The 16,967-nt window shown below is 34.1% G+C and overlaps 1 protein-coding gene across 19 annotated transcripts in view; it reads right to left on the reverse strand.

The window, feature by feature from the left end:
- The window catches only part of DOCK9 (dedicator of cytokinesis 9), a 112,990-nt gene that overhangs the window by 12,912 nt on the left and 83,111 nt on the right, over positions 1–16,967 (reverse strand). For 5 of the 19 annotated variants that reach the window (XM_062624658.1, XM_062624661.1, XM_062624655.1 and 2 more), the window contains exons 35-45: positions 14,166–14,280; positions 12,610–12,676; positions 11,528–11,575; positions 8,974–9,017; positions 5,610–5,725; positions 4,966–5,103; positions 4,492–4,674; positions 3,729–3,842; positions 3,373–3,588; positions 1,788–1,845; positions 896–1,002 (exon numbers count right to left, since the gene is read on the reverse strand). In XM_062624658.1, coding sequence (XP_062480642.1) covers positions 896–1,002; positions 1,788–1,845; positions 3,373–3,588; positions 3,729–3,842; positions 4,492–4,674; positions 4,966–5,103; positions 5,610–5,725; positions 8,974–9,017; positions 11,528–11,575; positions 12,610–12,676; positions 14,166–14,280 — 1,206 coding nt within the window. Of the gene's footprint in view, positions 1–895; positions 1,003–1,787; positions 1,846–3,372; positions 3,589–3,728; positions 3,843–4,491; positions 4,675–4,965; positions 5,104–5,609; positions 5,726–8,973; positions 9,018–9,547; positions 9,685–11,527; positions 11,576–12,609; positions 12,677–14,165; positions 14,281–16,497; positions 16,672–16,967 lie in introns of all 19 variants that reach the window. The other 14 variants (XM_062624656.1, XM_062624663.1, XM_062624653.1 and 11 more) reach the window with 6 other exon arrangements.

The following is a 16,967-nucleotide window of genomic DNA, read 5'->3' on the forward strand; positions in this document are numbered from 1 at the left end:
AAAGGATTATTCATTTTCTTTTTACATAGGCTTCTTAATAGTAAAATTTACTGTAGAGCACAGATGGATCACTGAAGACACAAGGAGAGAAACTTAAGCCAGAAAAAAATCAACACTGATGTAAGTCTGGTGTCGGTTAAACTATTTCCATTGTTATGGCGGATTTGCTTAAGGAAACCAGAAAGCAATAACAAACCACTAAACACATTTTCATGACTGCTGGTGTAGTAACATTCTAAATCAAAGTCAGTTTAGGGAGAAAAAAAAAAACCAAAACAAACCAACCCCAAAAAAACCAAAACACCCAAACAAACAAAAAAACCCATCTTGCTAATATGCTAATAAGCCACATTAGTGTCCATCCTGTCAACTAGCTTATAATCTTATTTTTGAAATTACAGAATCACAAATGGTTTGGGTTGGAAAGGACCTTAAAGATCATTTAGTTCCAACCCCCCTGCCATAGGCAGGGACACCTCACACTAGACAAGGTTGCTCAAGGCCCCATCCAACCTGGCCTGGAACACTGCCAGGGATGGGGCAGCCACAACTTCCTTGGGCAACCTGTTCCAGTACCTCACCACTGTCACAGTAAAGAATTTCTTCCTTATATCTAGCCTAAATATCCCCTGTTTAAGTTTGAAGATTTTGCTTACTTTTACTCCAGTAGTGGTGTTGACATGATGCACTAGTGCTTTATTTAATATAAATATATATAATAAATTCTCTAAAGCCAAGACATCTCACAGAAGTATTTTATTTCAGTTTTAGGATTAGAAGAACAGCTAAGAAAATAATGGTAATATCCATCACATTAGCCAGCCTCCAGATTGAAACACAAAACTTGGAAAAAACGTCAATGTGCATCACTTCTAACACTCTTATGCTTACTTACTTCATTGAAGTGAACATCTTGCATTCCAACATCCTCCATCATTGAAGCCTCTTCATCAATATTAGGCGTGATTACTCTGAAAGCAGTACAACCTTGCCTAAACATCCCTGTCATAGAAAAAGCAAAACAGGTAAGTTATTTTTTCTCCAGCAGGATAATGTTAGGCCATTTTGTGATGCTGGATAAAGCAGAAGACATATTTAAAAATACTTAACATTACACGTATTAATTAAAGCCTCAAGAGCAACCAGTAAATACGACAAAAGCACATATTTATTTCACACTTATTTTCAGTATTTTTGTAACATTTAAATACTATAAAAACACATGTTTGTTTCCTAGCTCATTCCTAAAAAGATCCTTTCTGCTCAAATGTGAGTCTGACCACCAAAGGTTTTATTGAATGACTACCTCAAATGTATTTTTCTTGCTCCTGGAAATACCAAAGGTAGAAGTCTGACTCTCTATATTACTGGGAAGAAGTAACTTTTATATGACACTATTATCACTGACTCAGCATTTAAAAATTTCTATGAATTTGACTTCTCTGGCAATGACAGATTTTCCTAAATGCAGTGAGAGATTATTTGTGGAACAAGAATATTCACTGGTGAGTTTGCTTGGGCAAGGGTCTGACTTCAGCTGTTCACAGCTCTGGTGTAAAATTAGCGGGTTTTTTTCCTTTCCTAAAAATTTTACTTCCCCTTTATCTGAAATGTTGCCTCTTAGATATGCAAGTATACTCTTAAATACATGAGTATACTATCTGGTTAGGTCAGAATTTTTTCCTTCATAGCAATAAAATGCCTACAACTTTCTCAGGGAAACTATTGCTTATCCTAAACTATATTGAAAAAAATATGAACATTATAGGAAGATTTCAAAATCATACCTTTTCGTGTGAGGTATTCTGCAACCAGTGCTGCTACGTGGACATAGCACATTGCTGCCTAAAACAGAAATACGTAACAATCTTGTAAGTTACAATTATAATGGAAGTACTAAACCTAAGGTATGTAAGAGCCACAGGCTGAGATAATTTCTTTGGTTTTCCTTTTTGCTGCTTTGCAGGAGATGTCCTATGACTGGTTTAAGAATTCTCCACCTCATTTATGCAAAACAGTACCTGTGCAAGAGCACTCACTCTTTACCAGAGCATTGTGTAGCATGGACAGCACTACACAACCTGAATGACCATGGATCATGAATTACCATTTGAAAGCAGCAAGAGAAAAAAAAGGAGAAGTTTCACCAGCGAATGGAATTTGAAGGAATTTGGTTGCCGTAGTCCAGAAAACACAAGAAAGAGAAGAGGGACAGCACAGTTTTCAAGTATTTGAGATGCTTCATGAAATTGATATTGATCATTTTTCTCCGCAGAAAGGACAAAAAATAAAGATTCAAGATTCTTCCTTTACTAAAAAGTTTTAGGCTTACAGCAAAGTGTTAATTCTAACTGTAATTCTCAGTTGAACAGTTTACATATGGAGGTTGCAGAATTTCAGAAAATGGAGGTGAAGGGAAAAGGTAAGTGCATGTTAGAAATTCTCTCTAATTCATACTTTCTATGGGGTTGGGCTTGGTGATTTCCAGTGGTCCTCACCTAGTTGCAGTCAGAGAGTCAAATTTAAAAGAAAAAAAAACAACGAAAAGCAAACAAGCAACAAACCAGACCTGAAAAGGAAAAGGACTACAAGAGCTTTTCTTCTGAGAGAATGGAAGTTGCTTCCTTCAAAATACAAGCTAGTAACAGAGTATTTTGGATAAAAAATACTAGAAAAGAATTCTAGTACTAAGACATGAGTAAGATAGCAGCTACTATTTCTTGAAGATATTTACTCAGTTACATGATTCTAAGTTTAACAGACATGTTTACGAAATTCAGTGATGTCTTGTAACTTGATCTACTTTCAGATGGAGCAAAGTTTCAGAAAGAGACAAAATGCATTCTGTATGCTGACAAAATATTTACATCAAGACATAAAAATCCCCACTCCCAACTCTTGTTTTTGCTAGAAAGAAATATTTTAACAGCACAGTGAAATCAGATAACTTTTTTCCAAACAAAAAAAATTGTGATTTCTCAATTTTAAGAGCACAAGGAGTTTTTTAATAAACTGGGACAGAATCAAGCTGATTCTGAAAGGCAACTGGAGAGAAATTCAAAGAGTGGCTTTAAGTGTTTCAGCAACTGATAACAAAGATATTTCTAAGTAGAAGGTCTGTGTCTTCCATGATTTGCATTGAGCGTTCCTGGTTTAGCACTGTGTCAGCTACAGTTGTTAAACTTATACTTTATATTACTAAACAGTGTGACATAAACTTATCAGCCACACAAACTAATCTACTAACAATTAAAAAATTATTAAAAGTGGTTATTATATTACACACTAACAACTACATACAGTACATTCAATTTCAAGAAAGATAAGCTGAAGCTTTTACAAAGCTAAAACTAGTGTGACTTTTTCTCTTACCTCTGACAGATCTCCATTTTTAACATGGATCCTTGCCATGCTGTCTAACCATGTCTTCCTTAGTTCAGGTGTACTAGCATAAGACTTTGCCAAACTGTACTGGAGGTCTACAAGCATTTCTGGATCATTCTCATGCTCCTTCATCTGAGCTGTAGCCATCAGTACTGTACGAATACGTTTTGTTAAATCCTTAACGTCAGAGGGGAATGTAGTGTGCTAAAACACAGAGAAGTCAGGTTAATTACTATCTTTTTCTATTATTTGAATAATAAAAAGTTGAAACATAATTGCAAAAGATGCTATGATGGAGTTTTCAAGCATCCTTTTACAGTATGGAAAGAAGAATAAAACCAGACCTTTATAATTCTGTCATTATTGGCACAATTGTTGATGATGGAAAGGGACTGCTGAAATCTAGTTCCTCCAATTCCAACAACATCCGCAATCAACTGGCTTACTGAAATAATGACCTTGACATAAACAAGTATCTTGTTAGTGCGTATTTAACAAAATACCTTGTGATGCACCTATGAAGTAAATGCAAATGAACTGGAATTTTAATTGAAAGATGACTCCCTTCAGGTCAATTATATTTGTTTTGTTTGTTTTTTTTTTTTTTCCAAAGTTACTTGTACCATAACATAGGCAAGAAAAAACAGGCTTGTGTAAATTTAATGCACATGCATTCTCTTCTCTAAAGACTGACTGCCAAGTGAACTAGCCAGAGGTCATAAAACTAGAAAACTATTGTTTCCAGCTTTGCCAGAAGACACAATTTTCTATGTATTTGATTTATTTTAGACTTTAACTTGATTGTGACTGCATTCTTTTCCTTTTTCAGATGCAACAGGGTATGCCAGTTAACAATTAACATCTACAAAACAGAACATCTGCTACGGACAAATAAAAATTATTTCCTATGAAACATAGGGCCATGAAATTGTTTGTATTTCCTTGTACTGAACATGCTTTTATTGCCATCTTTTTACTCTTAGAATAGTATCAGTCTTGAACACAAAATAATTTCTTTTATGTCTTTATTGGACAGGGCTTTGCATCTGCACATCCACAAATATAATATTTAAAAACAAAAGAGAAAAATAAAAGAAGTATACTAACTTGCAGATGTGTCCTAACAAAAGACTTCTTCCCTGTGTAATCAAAATTATTTCTCATTAAGAAGTACAGTAGCTGTGATGCTTCAGTACGAATCGAACTCAGTTTGGAATTACAGTATTTCAGAATTTCATAGCACAGTGCAGAACACATATCAGCTCTACCTTCATAAAATGTAGAAGGAAACTGAGGAAAAAGTAGAAAAGAAATTATTTATTAAAACTAGCTTCAGTTCTTTATAAGGATATCAAGAAAAAATACAAATATATTAATATTCCCAAACTGTGGAAAAAATAGACATAGTAGTTTGCAAGACAATACAACTTTTACAGCAATTCAAAGGACACTGCTGGGATCAGATCAGTCCTCAATAACCAATACTAATTTGGTATTTTAGTTCTTAATTTTTTGCATAAAGTACTGTTGACTAAAGAAATGGATAAATATTTGAAGATTAACTATTTTTAAACTTCCTACCTTAAAAATAAGTGCCCTTAATGCAATGAAGACATTTTTCAGTGCTGTTTCAGACTGATTCTTTTGAAGGAAGCATAGGTATACATCAAATACTTTCTTCATCAGTGGATTATGCCCATGATCAGTCAGTAGTTGATTCTTTAAATTGAAAGAGAGAATGTAGTTTTGTACAGTGATACATTTATACTATTCTAAGAACATACAGATCATCCAAAAGAAGAAAGTATTTAATAGAAGTGGTAACAACAACAATAAACAATCTGCACAGTATGACCAAGATTAAAAAACTGAAGGAGGCAGTCCTCCTTTAAAAAACATTCTGATAATGTTGACTTGCAGACCGGAACTCAGTACAGTTTCAAGCTCTGTGTATGAAGATACAAATGCTTGCAGGAGGTCAAAGTTCTACAGAGATTACTGCTGATCAGTAAGAAGCCTGTGTGCAATGAGTAACTGAAGCCAAAACATTTGCTGCAAAAGGGTAACAGCTTTTACATGACACAATAATGAAGCACAATGCTAGAAGTGCTAAAAATACAATGCTGTATTACTAGACTATAAAATATAATTATAATTTTAAAAATATTTGAGTTTTTTCCTAAAAGATAATTATGGGAGATATTAACAGTAAGAGAAGAACAAACCTTAAAAGCCATTGTGAATAATGACAGAGTATCCAGAATTGTAAGGCAAACTTCAGTGGCAATATTTGCTTCAAGTAAAGACTGGTGAAGAACATCTGCATCTGAATGGCCATAGCCTACAGAAATTCCAAATGAAGTGTAAGTGCTGAATATACTAATTTAGATGTTTCTTATTTCCAAAAGACTTGCCAAACTAGGGGAAAATTAAGACGTAAAAAGTCTGAGAGAAGTTAGTACTCAATATAGAAAAAGAATTCATAAGTGCATATAATTATTCTAACATAATTTGCAAAAGATCATAAAATATATTAAGTACTAATTTCAACAATAGAAGCATTAAATAGCAGTTTAAACAGTAAATGTCTGATGTTCACATATATGTGTATATAGATATAAATGTACAGGTTATACACACACATAATAATCTTAAAATAAGAATTGCAGTAGAATGGAGTTACAGCTAAAAATGTGTGTTGGTAATTTAGCAATGTTATAAGAATCTAAAGTCAATCATAAGTCCACCATTGTAAAAATACAAAACACTAAGAATTGAAGGAATATAATCATGTACGCATATGCAGCTGAAGACCCAAATAATTATTTGTGCTCTGTAGAATAGCATGCAATAACTCCATATTTAGTAAAAACATTGTATTGCTTCTAGCTCCATACTGTATTTAAATAATTTTAAAAACATATTATAAGCTGTACTGAAGCAGGATATGCCATTTATATTCCCTAACATTAATATTTAAGAACCAGACTGACAAATGTGCCCTAGCTGCTTCATAAAAATTTGGTCTTGATTGTGTATGTATTTTAGTTTTACAGTCAACCTGGCATTACTAAATCAATGACAAGCATGACCTTGGTCTTGTACAGACCAAGAAAAGAACAGAAGAAACTATATATTCTTTCATAATGACACCTGGCCACTTTCTTCTGCACTTCCTTGCTTCCCTGGCTGAACTACGCACGCATACCCATAACCACCAGTTTCTTTGGATTTATACATTCTTTCTGTATACTTATTGTTCCTTGTTTTTTTTGTGTGTGTGTGTGCGCGTGTGTGTGTGTTCTCTCTGCGTCCACCTCTTCCTCCTCCCATTTACTTTATTTGTGGTTTCAATCCAGCTACATCTTCACCTCTCTAGTGACAAAGAGGAACAACTGGCATTTGGAAGCAAACAGCAGCTGTTTGAAAAATATTCTCTTTTACTCAAAGTGTTCTTTTCCTTAAAGAAATTAAAAGAAAAATCCTTCTTCATAAAAATCATCTTTGGGTAGCCTGAAATCCTTAAGTTAGCTCATGGTTTCAACAACATTAAAGATACCAAAAGATGACAAGTATTTTTAGAAATGTGTTGAGTACAGAGGACATGGTATTTATAATAAAACTTCACACCTCCTTTAAAGAACAAGTAAAAACTGTAGTCAATGGACAGAATTCCACAGAGTTCAATTTTTTTTTTCTTCACATAAATAATTTAAAACAAACAAACAAAGAGGTAATATGGATTACTCTGCATTATTACTAGAGCTAGAAGTTTTGCGCAGGATGTAAGCGTAAAGGAACACTCATTTCCAATGAGTTAAAAGACTGATTTAGGAGTGCTTTTCCCAACCACATAATAAAAAACTATTCTTGTTCAATTCACTACTATTCTAGAGAAAATGATTTTGTATTCTTCATGTGTAACTAACATATTGGAATCTATTTTTCACATCTAACTTAAAAGAAAGCTATGGAACGAAAATTACCCCATATAATATGGACATCTGCCTGGACACACACATGATTGTGCCCCCACATAGTCACACTACCACAGAGTAACTGAATTTAGAACTATTTAGGAACACTGAAAATGAGATAATATCTAATGACTGACTAAAGCTTGACAATGATCATATACAGCTATTACAGATCAGGGTATATCTCTTGTATTTTACTACATTTGCATGTCACTATTCAACGGAGCATCCTCCTCTCCTCCCACCCAAGCAATACACATAAATCCACATTCTTGTAGTTTGTATTGAGATGCTTTAGAAATTTGAACAAAGGGCCTATTATTTTCATACTTAGGCACAAAAAATTCCTCAGACATGAAATATCACTTACACTATGACTTCAATTCTACTCCTTGTTCAAATGTTTAGAAAGGGAGAAACCTGACATTTACAAGTTACATTATTACAAAGAATCATGATTTTAAAAGTAAGTAAAGCAACTGTTTCCACCAGTTACATCCTTCCTGTATGTATCCCAGTGACGACGCCTACAAGTTTTATTCAAGCTCTGAAAACAACTCTGGATCCAAGATACAGGCAGACTGACAACTAAACAAAACTAAAAATTAGACAACAAGACCCAAGATATAAAATTCAATTTCACATTTGACATGGTTTTTACAGAAACATAATTTCACTTTGTAAAACCTTGGTCAATACAAGCTGTAATATTCTGATACTTATTAAATTCCCAACATTAAAAACAACCACCCTATTATCACTTTATGCAGTTATCTGAATGAGACACCTTCCTTTATTCATTTCCTTCAGGTGGGAAAGAATAGAAAGTTTATTTTTACAGAAGCATGCATTTATTAAAATCTTTCAGCTCACTGTTTCTAAAAGTCAGTAAACTTTGTGAAGTTCTGAAAGTATGAAATCTCTTCGCAGAGGGCCTAGGAATAGCAGTGTTATTTATTTCCCAGAGATTTGTTTTTTTACATTCAGTCTTCATCTACAAAGTATTTTAACTTACTGAAAATGTTGTCATATAGCGTAAAAGCTGTTTCGTTTGCTACCAAAAAACATCTAGAAATTATCATGATGCAGCAGTAGCAGACAGATTACTGTGCTGTAATTTGCACAGTTATAAAGTTTTCTGACATTCTTAAATTCAAAGAGTTGCATTTCTATTTAACAGCATGAGAATGCACTTATAAACAAAGAGGTTTGGTGGGATTTTTTTTTTTTTCATTTTTTCACTGCACTATGTGGTGAGTCTGGTGCCATTAGGCTAATAGTTGCTTTTTATTACAGATAATGAGCTAAAAGATTTTAATGGATAGTTAGATATGCTTTGGGAAATAAAAGGATGGACACAGTGAACATACAGTTAAATAATGGCTTTACTGCACATAATTCTTTTCAGTATCAGTGTTGTGTTTTACTGGATTAGTCAACCAGTTTCATTGGGTTTTGAAGCTCAAAATTGAAAAATGGTGCTTCAGAATAATTGGCATACAGTATATTTTGCAATTTAAGAGCAGCATGTTTAAAAAGATAGGCCAGAAGCAGATTTAGTTTTCAATACAGCAGTCTTATACAAGCTGACTTCAACCTGATTAAATCTTACCATTGTCTACAGAAATCCCAAGAATACTTGATATCTTTCTCACACTGAAAACAGAAAAATCACTTCATTATTGGACGCTTTTTCACTTCCAGACAAACCAAATCATGGGCTTCATAAACTCTGCAGAAATTCTAAGGAACTTATTTCTCCTTAGAGGATGTCAAAACATGGAGATACGGTCAGAGTGCATATGATTTTACACCAATCATTTTTAAGACCAAATGGGAGGTAAAAGTAAAGCTTACTAAAGCAAATAAAAAAAGATAAGTGAATTTTCTAAGTATGTGCAGCACAAAGTTGAGGTGCATGTAATTAAAAAAAAAAAACAAAAAAAACCAAACCAACAACAACAAAAAAATACAATTTTAAAATATGCTTTAGTTAACCATGCTCCATGTTATGGCATCAGTCAGCACTGAATGCTCTATCATATGGCAAGGAACAGACCATCCAGTTATTCCTTTGACCTAGAACAATAAAAGTCATCAAAGTGCACTGGTGTCGCTCTGGGACCTGTCTCTGGTGTTGTGGTACTGGTTAGGGATGATGAATGTTACCATGTCATGAGACTTACTGTGGTTAAAAGTGAGAGAGTTATCCAGGCTGCTCAGCTGCTGTAATCTGGCATGCATCATCCCTGTTCTGTTACGGGAAACAGGCAATGTCTGAGATTTTCGATCATGAACTATGGATCCCAACCCCTCCTGGTTCCTGCAAGATGGGTGAAATGGGATAGAAGCAAAAGTTAGACATGTCAAACTGCAGCAAGACAGGAAGTGTTAGTTAAGCATAAGCAATTTTAAAGAAAGAACTATAATGCAACCTATTTAGTGTTTTATTTATAAAACAAAAATAGGTAGCTTAAAAAAAGCATCACAGCAAACTCTTTCTGGAAACTTCAAAGCATGAAAGCAAAAGCAGACAAGCAGTTGCTCTTGAAATACTAAATTTACTTCAGAGCTTTTGAAAAAGTAAGTATTTGAGGACATAAATATTCTGAAAATATTCAGAACTCAGAACCAAATCCTCTATTTTGATTGTAAAAATTCGAGAAAAAAGTTAGGACACACAGTGGTAAAATTAGAAAGCAGACATGCAACAGGAGTGCAGGAATTAACTGAGGTATTATGTACATCTTACCCAAGCAGGAAGGGAGAAGAGCCATATACTTTGTTAAACTTGCAGCAACCCAGTGAAGAAAACAGAAAAGTGATCTGTGTTAGCAATCAGTACAGGCTAACTTCCTATTGAGTACCACCACCAGAGCTGATGAAAAATGAAAACCAGTGCTTGAATTACAGAATTCCCTGTTCCCTTTCATTCTCTCTCATTAGTGTATTTTAAAAATACATGCATTGATTGTGATACACTTCACAGTAATGACAATGTGAAAGACCAGAAAGCTACATTTACCAGGAAAATGCAGAAAATCTCTGCAGAACACCAGATGATTTCTATAGCTTTTTATTCAGTGTAATGGGAAGTACACAAACTAGGTGATCGGTAACTAAAAAAGAAACTGTTGTAGTCTGCTCTACAAACTAGTTTGAAGAATTTTTACAAAAAGTCTGAAAATTATAGACTCCTGTAAGTCCAGAGTTTGAAGTACATTTAAACGCAAAGTCTACAATCAAAATCTTAAGAAAGTCAGATTTATTTTGGCCTTTAATTTTTCCTTTGGGGTATGTAAACAGAGAAGAAATTTTTTTTCCTGAAAAATCTTGAAGGAGATAGTCAAGTCTGTTGTTTGTACAAAGCGGTATTAATTATTACATTACTTTATTATATTTATATTAATATGTATATACTATTTAATGCTATTAAATTTAAATTACTAACAAAACAGTGAACATTTTAGTTAGAATGCTTTACTACCTGAAGTCAGCGACCTTCTCACTGAGTTCAAGAGAGCCAGTATTTCAACCTCACAAGTTTAATTATAACAGTATTATTATATCAGCCACAGTGTAAGGCCTAAGCAAGTTGCTGTATCTTACTCTTTAAAAAAACTACTTTGCATTAAAAACCACATTAAAGCAATGATACTCAAATAATTTAGTGCATGTTTCCGACTCCCATAGATTTTTCTCCTGAACAGCCTTGGGAATATACACTTATCTAATGGTACTTTGAACTTCAAAATGAAAACCAGCAGCATTGGAATGTTCACCAGTCACCTTTCAGTAAAAACACTATATATAAAGTTTCTAAAACATTTCAACGGACATTATTTTATGGCCAAGTGAATAAACAAAACAAATAATAAAATTTCTTCCTATTGCAAGGAAAAAAGTGCTGTAAAAGATAGCATTTAATGGGTGGATTTTCAAGTAATTGATAATATACACAACACACACCATTCTTAAACATGTACCAGCCTTTCAGACGGGATACAGATTTGTTATATAGTAACCAGTTACTTCAAACTGTTAGGTATCATTTCACAATAACTCTTCTACTCATGCAATGTATTTGTAATAAGAGATTCAAGGCATACAGTACACACTACTATTCTTAGTGAACAAGACAGTGAAATTTAAATTCCACACAGTACCTGGCTATGTATCGTTTTCCCATGTACTGGAACTGGTGTAAGCATACTCTGCAGAGAACACACAAGTCAGAGAAGCATTTCCTTAACATTTATGCACATTGGAATTATTCAACTATTATTTAACTTTAAACTCTTACATCATAAAACTTCTTTATTTCTCCCACCTTTAAAATTCCCTTCATTAGGGACTGTAGTGGCAGAACAAGGGGTAAAGGGTTCAAACTTAAACAGGGGAAGTTTAGATTAGATATAAGGAAGAGGTGCTTTACTGTGATGAGGGTGGTCAGGCACTTGAATAGGTTGCCCAAGGAAGTTGTGAATACACCATCCCTGGTGGTGTTTGAGGCTAGGTTGGACAGAGCCCTGGGGGACATCATTTAGTGTGTGGTGGCCCTGCCCATGGCAGGCAGGTTGGAACTAGATGATCTTAAGGTCCTTTCCAACCCTAACTATTCTATGATTCTATAAACAAGCAAAGTAAGCATTAAGGGCTTCTGTAGCGCAAAACTTTAAGCAAGCAGTGCCTTCGTCACTTTTTACTTATGTACCAGTCGATTTCCATGAAGAAACAAGTTAAATGTGCAAGGGATGGAGTGCTGCCATTGATAACAAATACTGGACTCATCCCATATCTTTTTTACAGAATGGCAGAGGACACAAGGGGAATGGCAAGAGGACGGTTCACATCCCTTTGGTTCTGAAGTTACACAATTCAACTAATTTTGATAGGCAACCATATAATTTCATCCAGTTCACATTACCAGATGCTTTTTGATGCAAACAGGGAAGAAGACAGTTGGTTCCTCTTCTATTCTACGAGCATAGCAATATTCTGAGCACTACTCACTGTTTAGGAACTTCCCAAGATCACTTCTGTTTAGCCTAATTCCAGAAACTATCATGCAATCGGACAGACATGCAATTGTGCACCTCAAGTTGAGGACTGCTAAACAGACCAAGATGGCATGATTTTTTCAAACAAATAAATAAAAATGTATATAATACACATTTATATCCCGAGTCATGTTTTTAAGAACATAATGAAATGTGTGATTTTATGACAAGCTCAACAAAACTCTTACTCTGTAATCGTGAAAAAGTCCATCAGTTCAGATTTTGTAGCCTTGTTCCAATATGTAAACAATGCATCTAGGAAAATGAAAAATATTACAAACAAGACAAAGGCAGCAAGCACACAAAAATCTTAAGTTCTTAGTTTTCAGATAATGAGGATTCAGATAATCTAAAAATGGCTTGTGTGGCACAGGTTAATTATTAATTTAAAATTTTTCTTGAAGCTCATTATACGAATGAACGTATCAATTCTTCAAATGAGTTTCTAAAAAAAGCTTTCAATTAATCCATAATATTCCCATACAATTTCATATTTCAGTTAGTAATAATTGTGTAGTCAGTAGAGATTCCAATGTTCTAAACCTGTAAAACTACAGAATACTGTGTTAGTCCTATAACTTGCTTTATAGATAGGTCTCAACATCTTTTAAAATTAGAATTTATTATTTCTTCTTTTTCATTTACAATGTTTTACTACGGATGCATTTTCAGTGCAGGTTTCAGACTTTCTTTACTTGCACAGATTTCAAGAGCGACTATTTCTTACAAAGCTTGTATTTACACAGCCAAAACCTAGCCTCTTTCACCAAAAATGTTCAAAATTGGCTAACAAATTCAAAATTATTACAAAGATGTGTGGCAAAGTTGATTTGACACTTGTTCTTTTCCAGGAGTATTGAGACCAAAAAACCTCCACTGTGCTTATGTAAATTTTAACTTGGATTTCCTAGAAATTCTTACCAATTTTTATATATTCCAAAGTGTAAAATAGTGAAAATTATATTTTTTATTTCATTATTCTTTGCAATTAAAATACATAAAGTAATATTGATGTAATTACATGAAAATGTAATGGTGTGACTGGATATTAAATGAACCTTTCAATTCTCATTCTTGATAAATTGGGGTAATAAATTAAAGTACCACATAAACTTGATATTTAGAAATTATTATCAAAATAGGCACAGAAACAAATTAACTACTTCTGATATGTTTAGCACAAACTGAAAAGTTCAATGCTTTCACCAAAAGAGATCTGCCCTCTTTTTAAGATATTGATCATGGATAATGATGATTGAGTTCTATGATCATAGTAAACCTTCTCCAGGATAGTATGGATCATCTCACAAATATCCCAGGAGAATGAAGAAGCATTAATATCCCCATTCCAGAAACGGAAATACACACAGAGATCAAGTAATTTGGTTTCCTGTAGTACAGGGAACGGAAGGAATGGAAGGAATGGACTAGTCCAAGACTATTCCATTGACCAATGAACTATTGTTCACCTCCATTTTCCAGACCAGACTGTACAGTCAAACACAAATAGTCAGTTTCTTAACAAGTCCTTTAGTTAGCCTCACACTTTGAAGAAATAATACGTATTTAATGCTTACAAGGTTTCATTCAAGTTTAATTTGATCAATCACACATTTGTAAAACGCAGAACAACATGGCACCTAAACCCCCCAAATTCTGCTGATTTTGAGAAAGTATTAAAATCACAGGCATAAATCCAATACGTGATTTCAAAATTTTGAAAAAAATAGGTGGAATTACATACCTTCTGACATACTTCTCAAAATATGAAGGAAACACATAAGCAGACTTTTGATCTCTGCTTGGTCAAGTTTGTCATATCGAACTACAGAACTTCCTAAAGTGCTGCTCTGATGATTCTGACAAGAAAAGAGATATATTTTGGTTGAAGAGTTTTTAAACTGATAAAAAACTATAACATTTTAAATTGCTTTATTAATTCCTGCAACAGAAAAAGGATCTCAGAATGGAGACAAAAATGTTTCATGTAGAGACAGGTCACTAAAACACACATTACACACATGAAGTATACCAAATCAGGCCTCTTTACCTTTGTTTATTTTTATTTCCTCCTTTGTATGATTCTTCCCCACCCCCCCCCCCCCCCCCCAAGGGAGGAGTAAGAGGAAAAGTCACCTAATGATGATTAATAATCAAGTTAATTATACATAGATACCACATTGTAGAGATCAGGCATGCCTCTTCTGCTTAGATGAAATACTTTAAAAATAAATGCTACTGTTAGATGATACACATATGCTCCTTGGCTTTTGAAGAGACTTTATGCTGAACTGGAGACAGACCTGCCTCTACAAAATTCTTTCCATCTAAAGACGTAAGAACCAAAAGGAAAATATACATGAATGGTAAGAATCTGCATTCTGGAAGATTAACTACAGATAAGTAACTTGCCCTTGCCTCAAAATAACTAATAACTAAATTAAGTTGTTGTTTTGTTGTTTGGGTTTTATTTTTTTAAATCCTTCTCCCTGATTCACTTATACAAGTCCTACATGTGTGGGAAGTTAATCAGCAATGCTCAATACTGAAGTCTGTTCAAAAAGAAAAACAACAACTCATAACTGATCTTTCAAAAATGTGTGCCACAAAAAAAAAACCCAACAAAACAAACATACAAACAAGCAAAAAAAAACCCCAAAACCGTGAACTTCAGGCAGAGACTCCTCTTTATCTGCAAAAGAGTAATTTCCACACAGTCAGGTGTTACAAAATCCTCAGTCTGAGGCTTTCACAGATATACTATATAAAAGTTTGCTTAAAGCATAAATTATGCCCTTTTTAGTGCCTGATTCTCACTTCCAGTATGAGGCTACTTAAGGAAATGGAAAATGAACCAGAGTTTTTTGCAAGTCTTCCGCCAAGTCAATGCAACTTTGGTTTCTGCAAGAATGCTGGATCATATTGGCTCCATGACCATTTTAAGGACACATAGAAGTTTTAGAAGAAATCCTTCATATCAGAATTAAAAAGTAGTCTCCAGGGAGAAAAGCACTTGGTTTCACAAACAAAATGAGAAGTGCCAGTACCTCAAGAACCTAGCAAAAACTTACTGTAATTTGGGAGACAGACATCTATATAAGCCTGATTATTGCAGATTCTAATGACCTTGCAAACTGTTACCTTTGACATATCTCTGATGAACAAAGAGGTGCTACAATACAGCTTTATGGATACTGAAATAGAGCAGGCAATGAAAGGGTGGCAGAGTAGAACCAGAATTTGTGTTTCCTAGACTTTCAGATACTGTCCAGAGTGCTAGATAATATTCTCTCCAAAATAGTTGAGCATATATATGGATAAAACCAGGACTATAGCTACCCTCAAGCTTAGTTTAAAATTATGTCAAAAACCTATAAAATATGCACATATTAAAATAGAAACTGATATACTTCTAGCCAATTTTGATTCTACAAGTATAGTTTACAGGTTATTCTGACAAAAAATTATAACAAAAACATGGCTTTTCAGTGTGATATCAAGCAATGAGCAAAAACTCAAAGATAACGTGCACTCAGCAACCGATCTACCAGAAAGTTTGAGAAGCAACAAATAAGAAGCCAGGATTAAGTATTAAGGAAAAGGAAAATATTAACAGCATGCAAAACATAAATCCTGTACTGCCAAAATCAGCAGACCAGAGTAGAATTTTCAAAGGATGATGATGCCTTTGAAAACCCTTTTATTTGGTAAAAACACTACACATTAGTTATTAACAACATGACAACTAAGGAATAGATGACAGCATTGCCATTTAGCAACAGTGTATGTATAAAATATTGCTTTATTTATTCTGTCAATGTCAAAGAAGATTTTCTAGTTCTATTTATACTAAAGACCCTAAGACTCAAATTCTGCTGCTACTTAAGCTGATTGAATTTTTGTGCTGAAATTAAATCATGTGAAAGAACCATGCCAGGTTTGCCATTTAAAGGTATTTGACATGGTTACATTGTACATATTTGGCTTGAGATTCAACTGTTGCAAAGAAGTGGCAAAACTACTGATCACACACTTCACTAAGAAGCTTAACTATGCCAAGCACAAAAACCAAATACTTCTTGTAACTGAAGAGAGAAAGCAGCATGCAAAATGTTCTCTGGCAAAGCTGGAATTGTCAGAAGTGAAAAATCCATAGTAACACGGTTTTTCTTTGCAGGGTGAGAATTTTCTTCTTCTTCTCCATTAGGGCGCATAGCATGAGCAGAGTGCCTTCTGAGAAGCTTCTCTCTCTGCCACACGAAGGCATGTCAGAGTCAAGGGGAAAAAGTTAACATGTTGTGACTTGCACAACAAGATCTAAGAAAATTAAATGTGATCAGTATCAACACAAGCTCTAGAAAGACATGACTGAATACCTCATAGCTACTGCAGCCAGAGCCCCTAATTTGTAACAGCTTTGAAATGTGAACAGCTTTGAAATGATTTAGAAAAGTTAAACTAACACAGAATAAATTACCCAGAGAAAGCACAGCAACTCTTTTTTCAACATCTTAAAAAAGTTACACATAGTGTGTATAGAACAGGA

The sequence above is a fragment of the Pezoporus occidentalis genome, unplaced genomic scaffold (genome assembly GCF_034315485.1).
Source record: "Pezoporus occidentalis ecotype Australia unplaced genomic scaffold, CSIRO_AGI_Poc_V1 ctg27, whole genome shotgun sequence".
NCBI lineage: Eukaryota > Metazoa > Chordata > Aves > Psittaciformes > Psittacidae > Pezoporus > Pezoporus occidentalis.